The following is a 21325-nucleotide window of genomic DNA, read 5'->3' as shown; positions in this document are numbered from 1 at the left end:
CAACTTCAGGATCTTCGTGCGCAATACCCCTTACTGCTCATTGGAAGTTGTGTATATTTGATAAGTTTTATTTATTGCCGTCAGGAGAAGCATCACTAGATTTGCAACTTACTGATTTTCAAAGTCTCTGGCACGTTTTCGAGGTTGTCTTGTCGTGAAATCCTAGGTGGATGAGTGAATTGGCTGGCGAAATTTTCTTTTTCTTTTTCGGGGATGGGGAATACCCTTGAAGCAGCTTCTTCTCTGGTGACTTTGAACAATTTGCTTTCAACCATGGGCGGCGATGGAGCATGAAGTGATGAGAGGCAGTAGCTGCCCACATTAGGGAAACGTCGTATCTGCCTGCACCACTCCCACGCAAGATAACTAACTGCACTTATACAAAACGATATAACCGTGGATACATGTTTTGTTTCAACAGGGAGCCACCAGGGTTAGGACAAACAAGGAATCGAAGTCACCGGAGACAAAGAGGAGCATGGACGCGGGCAACGACTCGAGCAACCGCACGAAATACGTTAGACCAATGGCTTTAATCGAACAGAACAGAAACGAATCTTAGGCATCCCTTAAGATGTTGGGTATGGAGATAGCGAACATCACGGATATGATTCTCATCGACGGGGAAAAGCTTAGTGCTTCTGAAACCTTGTTGCCACAAGTCAGCCCCGGCTGTAAGCCCGGACACCTCGTGTCAGAGATGCGCGCAATTGACGACGACATGCTGAGGTGGATGAGAATTTTGGTGGGCCGCGTTGTCAAAGCATATGCAATGATTCTTCTATACACATATACATAATCCTCATCGTGATGTACCATGCCTCCGTTCGCAAAATCGAGGGTCCTTTTGGTCGCTGAGTAACGAATTTGATGCGTGTATTTCCTCTCGTCTATTCAGGTATCTTTATTTATACAAGCGGCCCGACCACGAGCCTCTCCCTGGATTTCTAGTATGACTCCTGAACTGCCGGTTTCGTTCTCCCGTATGGGTTCCGTCTTGAACGTTTAGTGGTTCTTGACGATGGTTAAGGAGTCGAGGGCAGCCTTCTCCTTCTCCTCGGCGCGGATCTGCTCAATGATAGGGATGAGGTATGGGAGGTCCTACAGTTTTGGTTAGCAATTCGTTCCTCGCCGTTGACGACTCGTTCGCTCGCGTGCTCGATCATCCGGTTGGGACTTTGTATAGTCGTCGTTCGAAAAGGCAACTGTGCAATGCCGCGGGAGAAAGTCTTACCTCTTCGGGCTTTGTCCAGTCCTTCTTGGCCAGCAGCTGGTGGGACAAGGAGCATTGCATGGCGCGGCGAATACGGTAGGCACGGTCGTAGGACTCTTGGGGAGAAAGGCGCTTGAGGGCCTTGACTGCCTCCTCGCTCTCCTCGATGATCAGGTCATCGGCACTGTTTGAGTCGGTTAGCCGCTGCTTTCTGTAGGCTCAAGTCCCCCAATGCAGTTCCGGAGTGCCTCGTCGTCACGAGTCTCTGATTGTGCTCTCTCTTTTGCCCCCAATCGCGGCGGTGTAGACCCTACTCGAGGTAGGCTGGAGGGAGAGAAGGACGTACCGAAGACCGAGCTGGCGGTATCCTGCGGCATTGGCGTACCAGCTGGCGACGGGCTTGAGCATGTTGCGCAGCCAAGGGCGCTTCATGACGAAGGGTGCGAGCGACGGGTAGGCGGACATGGTTGCGGTTCGGCTGATTGTATGAGGGTGGTTGCTCTTACGGATATCGAACGATAGCTCTCGGCAGCAGAGAAAGTCGGGTCGTGATGTGAGTGATAATTGCTGCCAGTTGACTGGTCGTCCATTTCGCCCGAGCGGGCCCGAGCTTTTTTCTCGACGGGTCAGGGGTCACGTGGGACTTTGAGTCTTGAAGTGCTGAAAGTGCTGAAGTGCTCACTACAGTTACTAGTTACATGCTGTACGGTATGTATGTGTTCAAATTCGATGCGATAACAAAACTGCGTCTAGGCTAGACAAGTTACATAGTATTACTTACCGCAGAAGCCCTCTTGGAAACAGCACCTGTGCCGAGTTAGAACGTCGAATGAATTGAACCGTGGGAATGACCCAAGGGCATTCGTATTCATGAGTGTCGCTATCATTCTCCATATGGCGGAGACAGTTTATCATCCATCTTGTCTATACTTTGTACATTGGTAAACTGCTTTGAAGTTCGAGCTTGCGAGATGATATGTAGCAGCAGCAGTATCAAATGCTGATCCATACAGTCGGGAAGAATTCGGGAACCGAAAGTTCTTGCAAAGGACCCGTCCGTATCTCTGGTCAATCCCGACCATCGTCTGCATGAGGCAAGAAGCGCAATACGGATCCGTACAAAACGCATGCATGCTTGTCACCTATGAGGTCACAGCTAGCTCCGATCAGTTGCACAGACAAAAGAGCAATTCAACTGGGTTCTAGTCGGCCCAAAGTCGAACGGGTCCATATGTAATCATTTGGTCCTCGTTTCCAAGATATCCAATGCTATTCCTTTGAACCCATGGATACTGTAGATGCCTTTCCTTGCAGCCATTCTTCACTCCTTCGATGAAGTGAAGTAAACCGTAAGATTCCAAAATTACGATAGCAACAACAGTTTCGGCGCTCACCGGCGGAGCTCTTATCACGCAACGGAAAAGAAAAGAAAAGAAACCAAAGTCACCGACCCGCTCCAACCACTTAACAGCCTAGGTTAGTGTAGTGTCGTGACTCCGATAATTCGTGCTCGAGTCCAGCGTTGTGTCTTGGGGACGAACCACCAACTTCGCGAACTTGTTTCTTCTTAGCCTGCACCCCTCACCTCACTGTTTGAGGCCTGTTCCTTCAATCCGAATCCCGCCCACGACATCCCGAATCACATCAATGGCACGACACAACCCATAGCTCCAAAAAGTGTAGTGTCGACGGTGAACTTGCGTGGGATCTCTTCCCCGCACACCGCACACGATACCTTCACCTTGGATTCGTTACACGATTCCCGACCGTAACACAACGGCGTACCCGGCTCACGTTGGCGCACCAAATATTCGTGACACACGTACCAAATCTCACTTATTCACAACAAAACGAAATCGAGCCTTGACGCGGCCTTGGCCGGAGGCTCTCGGTGCGGCCCAGAGATCCCCAAACGCAAAATCCCATTTCTTCAAATCTGGTTGCGATATCCTGTCAGTTGGACTTGTCGCTAGGGAATGTCTCACGAACAAGCCCAGAGCGATCCGACAGGGCGATCGCCTCCCACCTCGGCAGACTATGGGGTTTTCTCACACCGAACAACAACGCCGTCGAATTCCTTTGGATCGACCGGCGGCCAGGACAAGGACGAACCAGCTTCACCAGCATCGGCGGTAGCCATGGCGTTTCACAGCGGCGACCAATTGACGCTGCTGCAAAAGTGGACGACAAGAGCGTCTGAATCCCAGTTCAATGCTCTATCAGGAGCCATAGGAGGTTTCACTTCCGGCATCATTACCTGCCCCCTCGATGTTATCAAGACAAAACTTCAGGCACAGGGAGGCTTCGTGCCCGTGAACAAGGGCAGGCATGTAGGCCACCACAAGGTTTATGAGGGACTTCTGGGCACAGCAAGAGTCATATGGAAGGAAGAGGGTCTTCGTGGCATGTATCGAGGACTAGGACCTATTATCCTTGGATATCTACCAACATGGGCCGTTTGGTTTACTGTGTATACAAAGAGCAAGGAGTTCTTCGCGGAGCGTGATGGTAAGTCTTCTTTCCTTGAGAGCACGAGCACCTGCTACCTGTAGCACACCACAGAGCTTGAAAACCCTGGAAGCTGACTTGTGCCCCGTCTAGTGCGAAACCAATTCGTCATTAATTTCTGGTCCTCAATCGTCGCAGGCGCCAGCAGTACCGTAGTCACGAATCCTATCTGGGTCATCAAGACCCGGCTCATGTCACAGTCCTCACGGCATGTGTCCGATTTTCCGAGGACGGGCAGCACGCCGACATCGAGGCCAAGTGTCAGCTCATCCTGGCACTATAACTCGACGCTCGATGCCGCGAGGAAGATGTACTCGTCAGAGGGCATTCTATCATTCTACTCGGGGCTCACACCAGCATTGCTCGGCTTGAGCCATGTTGCCGTACAGTTCCCTGCTTACGAATTCTTGAGACAAAAGTTTACCGGTCAGCGAATGGGCCATATGGGAGAAGACAATTCGCAAAGACAATGGGTCGGTGTGCTCTCGGCTTCGATATTATCTAAGATCCTGGCAAGCTCGGCAACGTATCCCCATGAGGTCATTAGGACAAGGTTGCAGACGCAGAGAAGACCGGCAGCTGGGTCCGAATACCTCCAAGGACTTGGGGTTAATCCCCCTAGCGAAAAAGGCGTCAATGGAGCAGGAAAAGCTGTTCATGAACCCAAGTACAAAGGTGTTATGATGACATTCCGAACAATATTAAGAGAGGAGGGTTGGAGGGCTTTTTATGCGGGCATGGGCGTCAACATGGCCCGAGCCGTGCCGGCCGCTACCGTCACTATGATGACCTACGAATATGTGATGAAGACATTACACGAGGAGAAGGCGGCGGCACTCCAGGTCATGGGTCGAGCCAGTTCGACACCAGAGATTCCCGAGCCCTAAAGTTATATCGGCAGTCAAGACTGCAAATTCAAGCTGAACTTTGACGAATATACAAGGTGTTAGCGTACACATATCAGAAGAGCAAGGCGCAAAGTGGAAGACCAGGACGTTGAATACGGCATATAGTTGTAATTTCGAGCAAGTTTAGCTCTGGGGTCATGCATCTGAATGGGGAGTGAAATCGGTGGTTGAAATGGTATAAGATCCAATCCAGATACGATACCCTTTTTTTTGTACGTATAGACAGTAGTGCCCCGGTCCACGGTCACATATGGGAATAGCATATTCTTTTTGGGTTAAACTTTTGATTTGCCGCGCGTGTAATTGTGTCGCATACCTCCTCGCTGTGTTCGACGATTTAGGGGAGACATGTTGCTTATCATGTCCTCCAGCCTACCGACTTGAACATGATGTTTCATCCAAACGTTTGCCTATCCACGGTATTCCACATCCGCGGTGCCGCGTCAGCCCGCCCTATTACTGCACAAGGAATGGGAGAGATATAGATACCAACCACTGTTGGTAAGGGCAACAAATAATGAGCGATTCCTGACGGTATCCGGAAGTTGGCTCACCTTTATTCTCTCAGCATTCTTGTCGTCTTTCCAGTCGGATGGTGTCGGTTATAGACAAGTAGTCGCGGAGAGTGCATAAAAGACTGGATCAACTGAACGCGGCAGGAGAAGAAACACAAAGGGCTTGGGGCTGTAGTATTCTATTTCAAGCCTATGAATTTATGAGTGACTAGTTCCATCGTGTATGCAATACAGGCCAATCGCGGGTGTTTGGGTTTCCAGTCTTTTCATATCATTCACTTATAATGCCTGATACACCGCGCCTGAACAAAGCCTTTGTGTGGTTAACTTATTACTGCGCCTTGCGGCAAAGCTCGCTTCAAAACGGTTATAGCGCAAAGCATTCGTCCTGGCTCGTGTAGCTTCTTCCACTCGGAAGGCAACGGTCGTATACGTCCTTTAAATAAGTTGTTATCTTAGTAGTAAAAAGCACCTAACGCTCGGGCTCACTATAATATTACTCCAGAAGTGTTAGTATGAGGCCAGATTACTCAAAGTAAGGTGGTGAACGCGAGCTAGGTGGTACGAGCGAGGTAACGTGTGTTTTTTGCCCGGATCCTATGGTTATATAAGTTAGGCAATGCTGACCCAGGGCGTTTTTTTAACTTTATATATAGTATATATTGTCACAGACTTGCACAGCTCACTGGTATGCTATTGCTGTATCGCTAAGTTGTTTGCCGTCGCAATAGATCCACGAGTCAACGTGCAATGCCTTTTAGTTATAACGCCGATGAGCTCGCTGACGAAATTGAGATAGGGGTTGGGGTATGCAGCACAGAGGTGCATAGTGTGAACGGATCACGTCGCTTGCAGGCAAACGTTGCATGTTCTATTGCAGTCTATATCAAAGCTAAAGAAAGGAAGAGAATTACGCTACGCTGGCTTCTACGAAAGGGTTTTTTTTCTAACGCCCTGTGCCATGGGCACGTTCCCCACGGTACAGCCTGAGACTCAGAGGACTGGTCCTGTGACACGTAGTGGCGATACTTCATTCGTTTACAGGCATTATTTGTTGCTGTCTATAAGGATTTGCAGCGCAATTACCTGTAGCCTGCTAGAATTGTACCAAATATACTAACTTGCAGATTGCCTATACTACTTGTACTGCGCCTCGTGACAAACCTTTCAATATATGCTACGTAGTTAATAGAAGTTAAGAGCAGGCGCACCTTAACGTTATTTGGCTGGCTTCGAGCACGGACACGAAACTAGCGTTAGCGTAGGTAATTACAACAGGCCTAGTCTTAACATAAAGGTCTAACCTAATTAATCTTGGATGCACTAGACTGTCAAGGCACTTTCGCTGCGTATATTGTGTTACCTAATACATAATTTCTGTCATCTCGCGAACATCGAGGATATATCCCGATCTTTCCTCAATATCTCCTCACTATGAGGATCATGTCACGGGTCATACTTTGCCGCCAGCACCAGAGTCTCAGCCTTTATAGGATTCCCGGCCAATGTGCTTCTTGCCCGCATGAGCGCATGGCCAATCGCTGAAGACATGGCCTTGCATGGGCGCATAGGCGTAGCTGGGCGAGCTGGCGGACCTTGACCAGGCTGCCATGGTTCCCTCGCTTCACTTCAGCTGGCTCTCGCGTCCGGGTTGACCTGCGCTCTGCCACAGCCTTCCATCGTAAACCACGTTCTTGGACGAGGGCCTTCAGACTTGTAGAGAGATTCGGTCCATCAAATGCCCCGACTGTGGGATAGGCCGACGTCGTTCTTCGATACCGTTGAATCTATCTAAGCCGATAACAGCCTAGGCACGGAAAATTCGATCGCTGAGATGTCCATCAGCAACGAGGAATATGCAGTCGGTTGGATCTGCGCGATCACTACGGAATCCGTTGCTGCGCGAGCTTTCCTCGACGAAGAACATAAGGGCCCGAAGCACGTCGCGCAACACGACGATAATAACTACACACTAGGCCGGATCGGAGAACATAATGTGGTGATTGCGGTTTTACCGGACGGCGACTACGGCACAGCCTCTGCTGCCGGCGTCGCTCGCGACATGCTTCACAGCTTTCCGAACATCAGGATAGGTCTCATGGTTGGGATCGGCGGTGCTGCACCGACTGTGAAGCATGACATCCGCCTAGGCGATATCGTCGTTAGTACTCCTCGAGGTGGCTACGGCGGCGTTTTCCAGTATGACTTTGGCAAGACAATCCAGTGTCAGAAGTTTCAAGCCACAAGGTTCCTAGATCAACCGCCGACTGTGCTACGTACGGCTGTCAGTGGATTGAAGGCGCAATACGAGGCCGACGGCCACCAGATCCAGGAAGCCATCCAAGCTGCTCTTGTGAAGAAGCCGAGACTGCGACGGAATTATAACCAGCCAGACCCGATTACAGACAGGCTCTACCGCGCCGATGTCGTCCACCCGACCGAAGCTGGAGCAGCATGCCTGATATCTTGTGACAGTGATGCCTCCGTGTTAGTGGCACGCCGCGCACGAGATGAGGTTGAAGATAACCCCATGATACATTATGGCCTGATCGCTTCTGCGAACCAGTTAATGAAGGATGCGGTCATACGAGACAAGCTCGCGCAGGAGAAAGACGTTCTCTGCTTCGAGATGGAAGCTGCCGGGCTGATGAATCATTTTCCGTGCCTAGTGATTCGCGGGATCTGCGACTATTCCGATACCCATAAAAACAAACAGTGGCAGGGCTATGCGGCGATGGCCGCGGCTGCTTATGCCAAAGACATTCTCAACAGGATTCCCCCAAATAAAGTGGAAGCCGAGAAGAAATTAAGCGAATTACATCACGAGAGTCAGTAGTTTTCTACAATGTCTAGCCTAGAATTATCGGATATTGAATTATTTAAATCTCTTCTCTTCGCATTTTTGGAGCTAACCCTTAGCTAGTGCACATGGATATCTCTACGATCCGAGGTCAGACAAGTGAGATCAAGACTCACGTCGAAGAGCTGCGAGTAGATGGTCACCTTGAGAAAGTCAGAAACTGGCTCGCACCGCCTGATCCATCCACAAATTTCAACAAAGCACGAGAACAGTACCATGAAGGCACTGGCCATTGGCTTCTTAATAGTGAAGTATACACAAAGTGGAAGATGGAGCAGAATTCGTTCCTGTGGCTTTATGGCATACCAGGATGCGGCAAGACGATATTGAGCTCTTCCGTCGTTGCGGATCTAGAACAGAGCGCAGGATCCGCTCGGACTCTGCTATACTTCTATTTCGATTTCAATGACGTCGATAAACAGTCTCTCAACAAAGCTGTTCGATCACTCATTACTCAGCTATACTTCAAACGAAAGGATGCCCGCAAAGAGACTGATGCTCTCTATTCGTCTTGTAACAATGGACGTCGCCAGCCAGACCAGACATCGTTACTTGCGCTCTTGCGAAACATGCTGCAACGCCAGCACGATAGCGAAGTCTGGATTGTTCTGGACGCGCTCGACGAATGTCACGCACGAAACGAAGGTGCAGCCTCCGGCTTAATGTCGTACATCAAGAGCCTTCGAGACTGTACCGCAAATGTCCATCTTCTGGTCACGAGCCGGCCCGAGCATGACCTCCAGTCAGCCATCGAGAGTTGGGCGCATGTTAGCGAGATCATCCCTCTTCAAAGCACCCGAGTAGAGAATGATATCAACTCATATATCAAGGCCAAAACAAGGCAACTGGGCAGATGGAAAGGACGACCAGATATCCAGAACGAAATCGAAACTGTCCTGTCAGGTAAGGCAAATGGAATGTATGTTGATAGAAGCCATTTCTGCAAGGGCTTAGGCACTGACAAAAACGCAGGTTTCGCTGGGTTGCATGCCAATTCGATGTTTTATATAACTGTCTCGACCCAAAGTCCGTACGCACAGAATTGGCAAACCTTCCACGGACGTTGGATGAGACATACATGCGGATATTGCAAAACGTGGATCCAAGCCAATGGGATTCTGCAGTACGCCTTCTGCAATTCTTGACTTACTCAGATCGGCCGCTAAGACTTGAAGAAGCAGTGGATGCAGTTGCAGTAGATATTTCGAATGAGCTCAGGTTTGATCCAAACTACCGAATGCCATGCCCACAGGAAGTCGTCCGATACTGCTCGAGCCTAGCTGTTCTGGTGAGAAGAAGAGACAAGAGAGACGGATCAGAAATCGTGGAAATCCAGCTTGCGCACTTCTCCGTCCAGGAATACCTCATTTCCGGCCGAGTGAAAGGGCATATAGCCAGTGAACTAAGCCGATCGAATGCGAGCGCTGCTCTCTCGGCAGTCTGCCTCTCCTATCTGCTCAGCCTAGATCATTCGCACCAGCCAAAGGAGGCCAGAGAGAACTATCCCCTGGCACAATACTCTGCAAAGTATTGGCCAAAGTATGCTGCGATTGCTGAGCAGTCAGCAAGAATGCATCTACCTCTTATTAGAGAGTACTTCTCGTCAAAATCAACTATGAACTTTTGCAATCGAATTTATAACCACGATGAGCCCTTGGAAAGAATCGGATTGAGACCAAAGAAGTCTCCCAACTCTCTATACTATGCATCACTTACTGGACTAATATATTCTACACAAGCGCTTATCGACGATGGCGCAGACGTCAACGCGCGAGATGGGTATTATGGCAACGCGCTACAGGCCGCTTCAGCTAAAGGGCACAAGGCGATCGTCAGGATACTAGTCGACCAAGGGGCAGACGTCAACGCGCAGGGCGGGGATTACGGCAACGCATTACAAGCCGCTTCATTTAAAGGGAACGAGGCGATCGTCAAGATACTGGTCGACCAAGGGGCAGACGTTAACGCGCGGGGCGGGATGTACGGCAACGCGCTACAAGCCGCTTCAGCTGAAGGAGACGAGGCGATTGTCAAGATACTAGTCGACCAAGGGGCAGACGTCAACGCGCAGGGCGGGTATTACGGCAATGCATTACAGGCCGCTTCAGCTACAGGGGACGAGGCGACCGTCAGGATACTAGTCGACCAAGGGGCAAACGTTAACGCGCAGGGCGGGAGGTACGGCAACGTGCTACAAGCCGCTTTAACTGAAGGGCACGTGGCGATCGCCAGGATATTACAGGATATTATTAGCCATCATTTACTTAAGAGCGGATCCTCTAAATAAATTATCTAACAAGAATAACCTAGTGTTTATATATTGAAATTATATTTATAAAATAAGTTGTTAGACTAAGTCTCTTTAATAGTATTATTTTAATCCGAATGCCTTTATAAGCAATAGTTTATATAACTTAATTAATAAGTCTTTATATTTTAGGCCCAGGTCGAGAATATCGAACGAGTTAACCATATCAGCATATTGTATTCAAAGATTGAAATTTAGTTGTTCATAATTTCATTTTTTTTTGGAAGTGTTCAGATGAGGTTTATCAATCTATTCTTATGGAAAAATGAACGTCTTCTGGTTGTAATCCAGGAGTGCTCGGCTGAAATCAGCACCGCCAAAACACACTTAGCCTTTTGCACGTGAAATTATCTCACACGCTGACTGGGAGTCTATCCCACCCACCCAATATTTCCTATCTCATAAGATTGTGGTTTGCGACTCGTGTAGAGAATTAGAGCATACATTCTACTGGGAACGTCTTCCCCATCCCGATATATCCGCTGTCAAGCACCGGGTGGCCACGAGCTGAGACCAGGTGGTGCTCACCATCAAGCATACTGACGAGGGAAGTTTGTTCCGAAGTCGCTCTTTCGTACTTGACTTCGCGTAAAGGTGCGTTGATGGAGATACAACCCTCTTTAACAGAAACCCCGGGGTCGGCTCCGCTCAACTCAAAATGGTATTCCAGATCGGACCACCGTTGAAGGTTGTCGTGTGGATTAAGTTACGCCTGAAACTTGACTTGACCAGATGCAGATTCCCAAGACTACGAGGGGGACCAGTGTTTTGATGAAGACAAGTTGCCTAGAGCCATCCACTCTCTAGAGCAGGCTTGGGATAAGCTTTTCCTTCCAATGACCAGCAATATATTCAGCACTGCCCACCTTCTCTTTCATTGCCATCTCGGCAAAGCCGAAAAAGAACCCAAATCCTCTTTATCTGGTTTATTGATAGATTCTGCTTCTTTGCTAGCAAGTGATACCTCACGAGCTTCTGAGCTCTTCACGAAATGGCTGGCAATCCCGGCGATAGCTGGCAGGCTGTATATGACCCTACAATTCCTTCCCACTCATTCAGGTTGATTTCATGAATTATTCTCCTTCTGGTTACTGGTATCTTCATTGATATACTATTTAAAAGTCCTTTCTTGACGCCAGGCTCAAAGAAGAAGCATACAGAAAGTTGCCAAACCAGTCATCGGTTATGAAAATATACTTTTCTATGGCAGCAGTCGCTCCTGAGGACATTAACCACCGACCCCAAGCGGAGTATGGTCCGCGATGAGTCGAACAGACAAAGGCATGTCCGCCTCTGTGAGGATATACACCGACCGTTGACCCCCATCCTCGAAGGCTGTGTCAACTTCCTGGGTGGTATTCGAGCGAGAATGAAAGATGCCACCATACACGCCGGTAGCGTTAAATGCACATCGGGTCAAATACGACTTGCTGTACACTTCTTGCATTTTCGCACTCTGAATATCCCAGTCCCTTTCGTCATCTTGAAAAATGCAAAGCGAATCAATCCACAAAAAGGAGACCTGAAGGGCCAGCGTGATCATGATCGCGTCTTTGATTGTGGCGGGTAAGGCTGGTTCGTCTCTCTTATTCTTGAGAACCTCAAAGTTCTTTCGGAGTGTCCGAGGTTAGTTCTTAGTTCCCCAATAGTAACCAAGCGCGATATAATCTCCTTCTCGACTGTTGAAGTTCTCGAGCAATCTAAAATGTGGCGCATCAATAGTTCCCACGTCCAAAACTCGGCCAGGAATTATCTTGTCGCCTACTATAGAGCAACTCATATAGTTCTTAGAGCATTGATCGTGCCAAGCCTTTACAGTATTGCCAACATCCACTGCGGCGAGCTTCTCTGGCACAACGTTGCAATGAAACACTTGAGGCGGACGACGCTGTGTTGGGCCTGGAAGACTGGCTCCGAAACAGATTCGCGAGTCGTGGCAATTCTCATCGGGGCAATTATGTCGTCTAAAGATTCATCGACAAGGCCTAATCGTGAGGACCTATAGAGCTCGGGCTGCTTGTAACTTTCAACCCTCGATGTTCTGGACTCTACACACATAACCAAAGAATTTTCAGGTTGTGTATTGAGTGACTTAGAGCTAGCATTCTTCCAGAACGACTTTATAGCGAGGTTGATAGCACCTAGGATCTTCCCACATAGGAAGGCACAGAGGTGCATGTTGCCGCGAATCGCCCTAAGGCTGAAATTGATTTGAACCATGGGTGTTCCTCCTTGCTGATTTTGATTGCCGAAGTACTCTTATAGGTTAGATGTCTCCGAAACCAAGTTTGGTATATTGACTGAACAATTTGGATTTTGTATGATCTATTTTGATCATTATCTGAGGCTCTTCTAACTTAACGATCCACCGAGCGCCTGTATTCATAAAAGGTGATACCCGGGTTCCGTGATTGGGCAAGTCCGTTTAGGTAAGCTGTAACAATACGGGAATATATCTGCAGCTACTATGCTACTTTGGAATTCATGTAGGAATAGATATTAGGGATTGAAGATGGACGGATAAGAAGAGAAAGACTCGGAAATTATTTTTGGAAATAGACAGAGGAGATGAAGGGATATCTATGATACAAGTCATCGCAAGGCTGTGGTGGCTGTTTTAGATCTACAACTGACATATCATGAACTGTTAAATAATTGGGCAATCGAACGCAGTTTTGCATTGATGTAGCTTCTACTTCTGGTCCTCCTGGAAGCCCGGAAGATCTAGCGCCACAAGTAGAAATGTTGCACGGAATTCAAAACGTGAAAAATTAAGGCGTAGCCAAATACATGGTCAAAACAACCGTTTTGACTCCGTCTGGTTTCGCCGAGTGATCCTTCGGGTTAGGGTGCGAGGGGTTGCATAGACTCACTTTTTTTGGAGCATTAATTGTTTAATAGCGGTGTATACTCACCTAGGAGACAATCCCTTGAACTGCCGGATTAGTACTCAAGTGGGTCATCATTGGGGAATCCCTGATGTTGTATGTTTTTGTCCTTTCTGTATTTTATCTTCTTTTATCCTTCCTCGAGAATTTATTTATTTGTACTTTTTTGCAGCATATGTTGAACACATACGACCACAGCTCCTAGAAAACTCGGCATCCCGTCCGCTCTGCCCTAGATAAACTGGGAAGCGCTGGATTAGTACTCAGGTGGGTGACCACTGGGGAATCCCCGGTGTTGTATGTACATTTTTACTTTTCGTTTCACAAGTCGATGGCTATGGAATGGATGGCAAGTGTAAAAATTCGAGGCGAACAACGGGAATCACCAAAGCTAGCTCCTTTACGTACGTATGGGCTGCTTAGCCGCTTTTGATGTGGCCACAAGTCTTTTGCATTCGAGAAGCATAGAAGTGATACAACGTGATTAGATCTTGAGGCCACTTCGTCTCCATCTTATGAATAGCTTCGAGGTCTTTCTTCGACCAAGGATCGAGCGCCGAGACTGCCTGGCTCAAATAGGAGGGGCGAAGATGCGACTGCGACAAATCACGTACATTGGGAACACCTAATTGTTAAAGGAGCTTATTGTCGGACTGGAGAGTACTCTTAACGAATTTCACCCAATCAAGACCGACAGTGCCAAGAAACCTTGTCCGATCCTTTCATATTTCGATCTCACGAGACTATGATACAAAAGAAGAACCCGCCAGAAGATGTGGGCGCAGGCATGGCGAGCCTAGAGAATCTGGCGCTTGTTGCTTTTCGAGGTATATAACCTCTAGGCGACAATACTCTATTCCCACCAACCTTTAACTCTGAGACTGCTCACACGTGAAGTCCGCAGCTTCGTCTTTGATAGATGAAACAGAACCTCAGGATTAATCTCAGCCGACATCTAACTCGTGTCTACCTCATCTCTACCTAAGCTGAAGGGTATAGATCAGCCATCTAATTCTCGGACCATGCTAGGGACCAGCTGGCTGCGCGACACGATTTGACTAGATAACTGAGCTAGTGAGCCTGGGCTCAGGATCTCAAATATAGAGATATCACTCTTCAACTCTCGGAAGACGTGGCTACGGATCTCGACGGCTTTGAATGAGTAACTGTAACAGTTTACGTCAGTTCTGGACTCAAACCAAGCTCCCGTTCAATGGTTTCCATTGTCACACCCAAACTTGTAAGGAGAGAGATGGAGACTTACCGCCAGCGTCGTATAGTGGCCGATCTTCGTCGATTTCTGTGGGCTGAATACTAAGTCTAGGAGCAACCAAGTCCGTCAGCGCGTCTTGTACGACCGATATAGCCTCCCCTCGACTTAGCCGCACCAAGCTGCTCGCCGGTGCTAGGAGCCGACGACTCGCCCACTGGCATTGAAACGCGGTTATCAGCTATAGCGGTGCGATGGATGAACTTCCGGTCCCGGGCCCATCCATCTACGCCTTCCGGGTGTAAAGAGTCTGTCATGCAGTAGACAAACTGAACCTGAACATGCTCCCCATCTCCCACTGTGCCTCTCATCGAGGCAATGATGGCGATATCTAGCTTCTCAAGTGTTGTACTGACGCTCGCCATATGCTTGGAACGATCAAGGTAGTTTTCCATATCTATACCGTCAATTGTGTGGTCTGAGTCGGTGACAAGGCCGACGTTGATTGAAGTTGCCGCTAGGCCCTGGAAGCGACGATAGTGCGCCAGCGCATCCATGTATGAATTTCCTGCGGCTTAATTGGCCTGCGACACATTTCCGATGATGGAGACGACAGATGACAGCATGATGAATAATTCCATGTCCTGGGGTAGTAAGTCGAGCAAATTCCAGGTCCCTCGAACTTTGGGCTTGAATGCAGTGGACCATTGGTTGTGTTCCGTGTTCTCGAACAGATTGTCCTACATGGAGAAGAACATCGTTAGCAATAAACACACCTTGTTTTGGGCTTAAAAATGGGGGGTCCTGCGTACCTGAAGAACCATGGCGCACAGGACGACGCCTTTGATCGGCCGCCCGACCTTTTCTACCTCACGAATAGTATGCCGCGTATCTTCTGGAGAAGTAATGTCGCATTTTCAGTACCATTTTATTACAACCTCGGCTGTTCAGATTACGGAGCCTATCTGCGTATCGATTACCCCCAGAGCGCGAAAGGAAGACCAGACAGGTGGCACCGTGTTGGGCCATCGTCTCTGCAATTCTTAAGCCAAGGGACCCGAGCCCACCGGCAAGAACGTAAGTAGCATCAGGATCAAGTCTCAGTAGTGCGGGAGTAGCAGATATGACCGGTACAAGCACATCCCTAGACGCGGGCTGCAAACCTATCGAGACTATGCCACTTTTTCTGGTATCCTGCGCCCATACCAAGGCTTCACGTAGGTTCGTGACCTCAAACTTGGTGGTTGGAACGATTTCGGGTAATCCGCCAGCGCTTTGGATAAGTTTTAGGACCTCCGGAAGAAACTTAATGATCCTCTCTGGCTCTTTCTGCAGGACATGTGCGGGATCGATATATGAAAAGCCGATATTCTTCTCAAGGTCTGGTGGTTACTCTAGGCACCCAGCGTCATTCAGGACGACAGCAATGTGTGTAAAGTCGGACAGACACAAAACAAGCTCTTTTCTAATCCCAATCTTTGGGGTAGCGTTTATTATCGCATCCAGACCTTGACCATGAGTCATGTGTGAAAAGTAGGAAGCCAGACGGCTCATGTCTTGTAAGCCATTGACAATTACAACTGACTGTCTTGAAAGGTTCAGTTTGTTAACTAGAAGCGCCTTCTCATCTGGCGTTCGTATAGCCACGAAGATTTCAACACCACCAGTTTGACGTGCTACGTGCACAAGGGCCTGCCCTAGACTTGTAGTACTATCTCGGATGAGAATACGCTGAACGATTGAGAGACCAGTAACGGTGCTCAGTACGTGATTCGCTAGGACAAAAGACCATACAGTGGCAGCTGTACCAGCATATGGGAGCGCTTTGAGGAATCCGGAGTACCATTGACCGATGCTGGCGCACATGGGGTTTGAAATGCAGTCCGTTCAGTGCCACCACGCGATCACCTTCTAAGAATTCGGTGACCTCTGATCCGCATCGTGTGATGTGGCCTGTAACATGGCTCACGTCAAGCTCAGATACGGGAGATCCGCTCAGGGTGAGCGAAACATCTGCCACTTGGACCTCTACTCTGTCCGGATCTAGAGCACCATAGGCCTTCTCGTCAGTCTTCCAAGCCGTATTTTGGACGTTTTTCTGACCTGCAACAAGAGGCAAATGCCCCGATGATGAAAGCTCTTTAAGCGTCGGCCTTGCTCGACCTGCTGTAAGCGCTATCTCGGTATCCATGGAAGACGAAGAAATGAAACGAGGCAGCAAAATATCCCCTTGAACTTCTGCCAGCTCAAGGTCTTTACTGACCACCGAGATATCGATTGAAGTGATCCAAGCATCGATTCCTAGGTCGGCACTGCCTGGAATTCTTGCGTCGAAAGTGGGCGAAAGATCCAGAAGGGCCAAGGTGATTTGAAAGAACTCATTCCGCAGCACTCGAAATAGGCCGGGCACGGGAGCGCCGTCTAGGCCACCCTCCGACGGTTCCAACATTTGAGCGCCGGTGGTTATTCAAAAAAAAAAAAAAAAAAAAGTGCGCAGCAGAAGTGACGAGGTGTTGGAATTGCTGAAATTCGCTCGGGCTCCAAATAGTAACGAACTCATCCCTCAGAAGGGAGATGGCATGTTGGCCTTTGAGTGGCAGTGTGTCCTCGAGAAATGCTTCGTGGGTAGAATTGCCTTTGCAGTTCAATGTGTCTTGGATCTCGTGGGTTAAGGTACGACAGGCTGCCACTGTCTCTTCGTCATGTGGCACAAGCATATACACCTCGCTCAAATGTTTGCTGTCGCCGCGCTGGCGTGTGTAAATGTCAATGGATCCACCATGCTCGATGTGCAGCGTAGTCTGTTTTAGCTCAGCAGACAACGGCGCCGTGAAGCCCTGTATTTCATTCTTCCCCATTGCACGATCACTTAGAACAAGCAGTCATCCTCCGCTTTGCATCATTGAGCTCCAAGGCGTTTTGGTTGGACCAGAAGTACGACCAGAAATAATGAGATAGTAAGGACCGTCTTCGGTTCATGAGATGCCATCCCACACTTTGAAACTTAGTGTTGTCGTACTGTCTGTCGACTCCATCTTCCATCGTTGCAGAGCGTCTTCGGACGCATCGGTGATGGTGCATTGCGCAAAACCGCGATATGGAGAATCTGAACTTGCTGTGATATAAGGGGCTACTTAACTCAGCACGTCACCATCCAGGGTGTTCCCAACGAGCAGTACACGAAGGCCATTTGACTTGTGGCATTCGAGTTCTAGCCATCCCTGGAGTCCGGCAATTTCTATGTAGCTGGGCACTGCTGCTTCGCTTCTTCTCAGTAAGCTTTCTGGATCGGCTTTCCAGACGATGTTGGTTGTTTTCTTCTCACTCGTCATTGCACTATCGCTGAAAATATTGGACAAATCGGAAGACACTTGACGCATGATGAGCCCCTTGACAATGACTTTAGGCTCGCTCCAGCATTCATCTGAAACTACCAAATCGGCAGCAAGTTGCTTGTCACTGCGATTGGCCTTCTGGCCGAATCCTGTGAAAACCGAGCCGGCGCCTTGGGGCTGCTTGAAAGAGATGAAGAGCCTTTCCAACAGATACGGTACAGCAGCCTAGGTCATTGCCAGATTTTGCCCTGCGATAGTGGCCACCAGCAGATGGAAGATTGCGTCCAGGGTTGCCGGGTCAATAATGTGCGGGAACTCGTATTCGTAGGGCATGACGCTCCTGGTGTCCGGGATCTTGACGGTGCCGTGAGAGCAGCCATTTTCAGGCGACACGGTCAGAGATGCAAGATTTCGAAAGCTAGGCCCATAATTCATGCCAACATTATCGAGGCTCTCGTAAAACTTCTTCACGTCCACCTCCCGGGACGGTAGCCTCTTTATCGCGTCGAATGCCGAGATTTGTGTCTCCCACTCGAACGATGCCAGATCCGAGCCCCCATCAACATTAGTACCTTCAGATACGATTGAGGAATTAACAAAGCAATGCTTGGTCCATGAGCCCTCACCAATCCTCGAGAAGATCGCGGAGTTGTAATGCGATGATTCAGCATCGTGAGGCGTCTGTATCCGCAAGAGAGTCTTAGCGGAACCTTCGCTCGGAATGACCAACCCCCGATCGAAGTGAACATCTACAAACTCTATGCCCTTTGCAGATTTTTCTCCACCGGTTATCTCGCGAACAGCCTCTAAGACCATGATCAGCATCCCGGCACCGGGGTATAAGGTTGCCCCAGTGATCTTGTGATCCTCTATCCAGGGATTCTCTCGAACGCGCAGGTAGTTTCTCCACTGGGGTTCAAGTGGATTTTGGTGTTCAACGGCGATGCCGAGGAGATCAGTACGGGCCTTTTGACCAAGTCGCTGCTCTTTCGTGGCCGCCGACTCGTGCCAATACACCTTTTCATGGTTCCAGGGGTATGAAGGAAGGTCTACTGCAACTTGAACAGCTTGAGATGGTTTGTTTTGGTTGGCGTTATCAAGGGAAACCGGCATTCCGAGAGCCCAAACATGTCCAGCAGCCTTCAAATAAGTTGTGACAGCGTCCTCCCCGCTGACCAAGATGGAAGTATAGGGGAGCTCTGATGGTAGTTTTTTGTCGACGAGCTCCATGATCTGAACCAATGGCGCTTTTAACGCCGAGTGCAGTCCTACCTCAATGATTGAGTCCCATCCCATCTGGCTGATTTTCGTGAAGCTCGCGGGCGCCCGACATGAGTCAGCATGTTATAGACAGCATCTGAAAACCGCACAGTACCACACATGTTCCAAATCCAATAGGATTTTCCCAATTGCAGAAAAATCAATCATCTCACCCGTTACCGAAGAGAACATGGGCACTGTCGCGGTGTCCTGAGGTTCCCCATTGTCAGCATCGATCATGGCACTCATGCAGTCCTCAGCAACCATCCTCATCAACGGGGAGTGATAGACAGTCGCGACCCGAAGCTTTCGGGCAAACTTGGAGTCTTTCAATATATCGATCTCTAGCTGGTCAATGTATTCCACATCACTAGAGAGGGTGACACTTTTTGGGCTGTTTACACACGCTATAACAACGCATTCTGAGGGCATCGCTTTCGGGTAGATATGGGTTTCTTGTTCTGAGATGCCGGCAGCTAGCATGCGACCACTCCTCGGTCCCTGTGAAACCCTTTCTGAGTACACCCCTCGGAGATAGGCGACCTTGATTGCGTCCTCATGTGTTGGAATACCAGCGGCGTACGTAGCGGCTAGGTTTTGTCAAGTTAGAAATCGCAGTCCTCGTGAAGGGGAATAGGGCTTAGAGCGAAGTTACCGATCTTTCCGCTCGAGTGTCCAACGACTGCCTTTGGCCTAATGGAATATTCAGCTAACAAGTCAACTAGTGCGATCTGCAATGCTATGCATAGCAGTTGGCTATATTCGGAAGTATCAATTTTGCTATTTTTAATCTTGACCAACTCGACCTGGATATTATACGGATAGCTTAAGGTGTCTAGATAGGCCTTACTTCGGGCTAGACTCGATTAGAAGATGGGAAATGCAATTAGCTCTCTTCCCATACCGGCCCACTGGGCACCTTGCCCAGTAAACACAAATGGTATTCCGCTTGGCTTTGTGGAACGTTTAAATCGAGGGAGTGGCCCGCTGAGCTGTTAGATGAGACTTTCGACGGAGTCAGCAACTACGAACGACCGATGATCTAACCATGATCGACGTGTCACCTGTGTGAATGCCACGCTTCTTATATATTTGGTGTTTTCGTCGCCACTACTGCCGTGTTGACCACCACTCCAGTGCAACTCAAGCGACCTTGCCAGTCTTTGGATGATTGATTCATCCTTGGAACTAAGCACGAAAAGCTATTTTCTTGGTGGGGATGCTGAAGAGATATTGCCTAGTTTCAGATCGTCATTTCCGTGTACGTTGCTATGGGCATTACCATGAGTGCACCCATTGGTGTATACATCGTTATGTCCAGTACTGAGTCCGTTCTTCTGTACCACAGGCTGGTTTTGGTCGAAGTGGTTGAGTGCTTTCCTTTCAATGCATGTGCTTGCGTGTAATGATGCGCATCATCGAGGATGACATGAGCATTGGCACCTCCGAAACCGAATGAGTTCACGCTGATGCGGCGGCATCCCGACGATGGCCAATCCATAGCACGTTCGGGTAACGCAAGATTCCAATCTACAAGCTTGCGTTTCGGATTCACCTGATCAACCTCTGCAGTGGGTAATACAATACCCTTTTCCAGGCATAGCATGGATTTGAAAAGACCCGCGAGGCTAGCGCAGCCCTTAGTATGGCCGACGGCTTGTTTGATGCTGCCCACGTAGAGCGGCTGACTAGGCGTTCGGCTGGATCCGAAGGTGGCAGCGATTGCTGATAGCTCGAGAGGGTCCTAAAGAATTCCTAGGCGTTAGTCGCATTGATTTTCTAATAAGAGGTGAAACGTACGCCAACAGGAGTACTTGTGCCGTGAAGCTCGACGTAGTCCGTTTTGTCGAGCGGAAGCCCGGCTTCTCTATAGACATCCCGAATCAGGTCGCTTGAGCCTCCGGGCTAGGCATTGCGACACTCGGCGTTTTGCCGCCCAAATTCACCCTAGAACCTTTGATTACAGCTCTGATAGTGTCTCCATCACGGATGGCATTAGACAGACTCTTCACGATTAGGCTTCCGATGCCCTCACCGCGGCTGTACCCATTAGCTCTGTTATTAAAAGTGTGCGAAATGCCGTCTGGGCTAATTATATGTATGGCTGCTAATTGATGCATAATGTTAGGGTGGATAATTATATTGACACTAGCTACCAAGGTCTGGTATTAGTAGTTGTTAGTAAGGAAAAAAAAACATATTGGGATGTAGGAAAAGTACCATGTTCTTTTCTCGCAAACGCAGGGACTGGCAAGCCAGATGCAAAGCATATAAGCTCGATGAACACACCGTGTCTATCGCCAAGCTCGGCCCGCTAAGG

The 21325-nt window shown here is 49.0% G+C and overlaps 5 protein-coding genes across 5 annotated transcripts; 2 read left to right on the top strand and 3 right to left on the bottom strand.

Moving 5' to 3' along the window:
- Positions 1-1005: 1005 nt before the first annotated feature.
- On the bottom strand, positions 1006-1678 carry BKA67DRAFT_534616 (cytochrome b-c1 complex subunit 7; the record flags this gene model as incomplete). The annotated part of the gene is made up of 3 exons (XM_046099884.1): positions 1006-1101; positions 1235-1397; positions 1560-1678. The coding sequence occupies 3 exons, from the start codon at positions 1676-1678 to the stop codon at positions 1006-1008; spliced, it is 378 nt and encodes a 125-aa protein (XP_045959966.1).
- Positions 1679-3351: 1673 nt separating this feature from the next.
- On the top strand, positions 3352-4608 carry BKA67DRAFT_515743 (mitochondrial carrier protein; the record flags this gene model as incomplete). The annotated part of the gene is made up of 2 exons (XM_046097749.1): positions 3352-3721; positions 3815-4608. The coding sequence occupies 2 exons, from the start codon at positions 3352-3354 to the stop codon at positions 4606-4608; spliced, it is 1164 nt and encodes a 387-aa protein (XP_045959965.1).
- A 2370-nt stretch (positions 4609-6978) lies between these two features.
- Positions 6979-10291, top strand: BKA67DRAFT_534614 (uncharacterized protein; the record flags this gene model as incomplete). Its single annotated transcript, XM_046099883.1, has 3 exons — positions 6979-7972; positions 8068-8923; positions 8977-10291. The coding sequence occupies 3 exons, from the start codon at positions 6979-6981 to the stop codon at positions 10289-10291; spliced, it is 3165 nt and encodes a 1054-aa protein (XP_045959964.1).
- Positions 10292-13619: 3328 nt separating this feature from the next.
- BKA67DRAFT_675732 (uncharacterized protein) lies at positions 13620-16859 on the bottom strand (the record flags this gene model as incomplete). The annotated part of the gene is made up of 7 exons (XM_046108786.1): positions 13620-13796; positions 14465-14520; positions 14589-14934; positions 15223-15305; positions 15391-15792; positions 15919-16141; positions 16254-16859. The coding sequence occupies 7 exons, from the start codon at positions 16857-16859 to the stop codon at positions 13620-13622; spliced, it is 1893 nt and encodes a 630-aa protein (XP_045959963.1).
- Positions 16860-17544: 685 nt separating this feature from the next.
- Positions 17545-21125, bottom strand: BKA67DRAFT_534612 (uncharacterized protein; the record flags this gene model as incomplete). Its single annotated transcript, XM_046099882.1, has 7 exons — positions 17545-17970; positions 18010-18992; positions 19179-19595; positions 19661-19736; positions 20288-20749; positions 20806-20910; positions 20952-21125. The coding sequence occupies 7 exons, from the start codon at positions 21123-21125 to the stop codon at positions 17545-17547; spliced, it is 2643 nt and encodes an 880-aa protein (XP_045959962.1).
- Between the last annotated feature and the right edge of the window lie 200 nt (positions 21126-21325).

This window comes from Truncatella angustata, assembly GCF_020726525.1.
Source record: "Truncatella angustata strain MPI-SDFR-AT-0073 chromosome Unknown BKA67scaffold_3, whole genome shotgun sequence".
NCBI lineage: Eukaryota > Fungi > Ascomycota > Sordariomycetes > Amphisphaeriales > Sporocadaceae > Truncatella > Truncatella angustata.
This window is presented reverse-complemented; position numbering and strand designations above follow the sequence as displayed.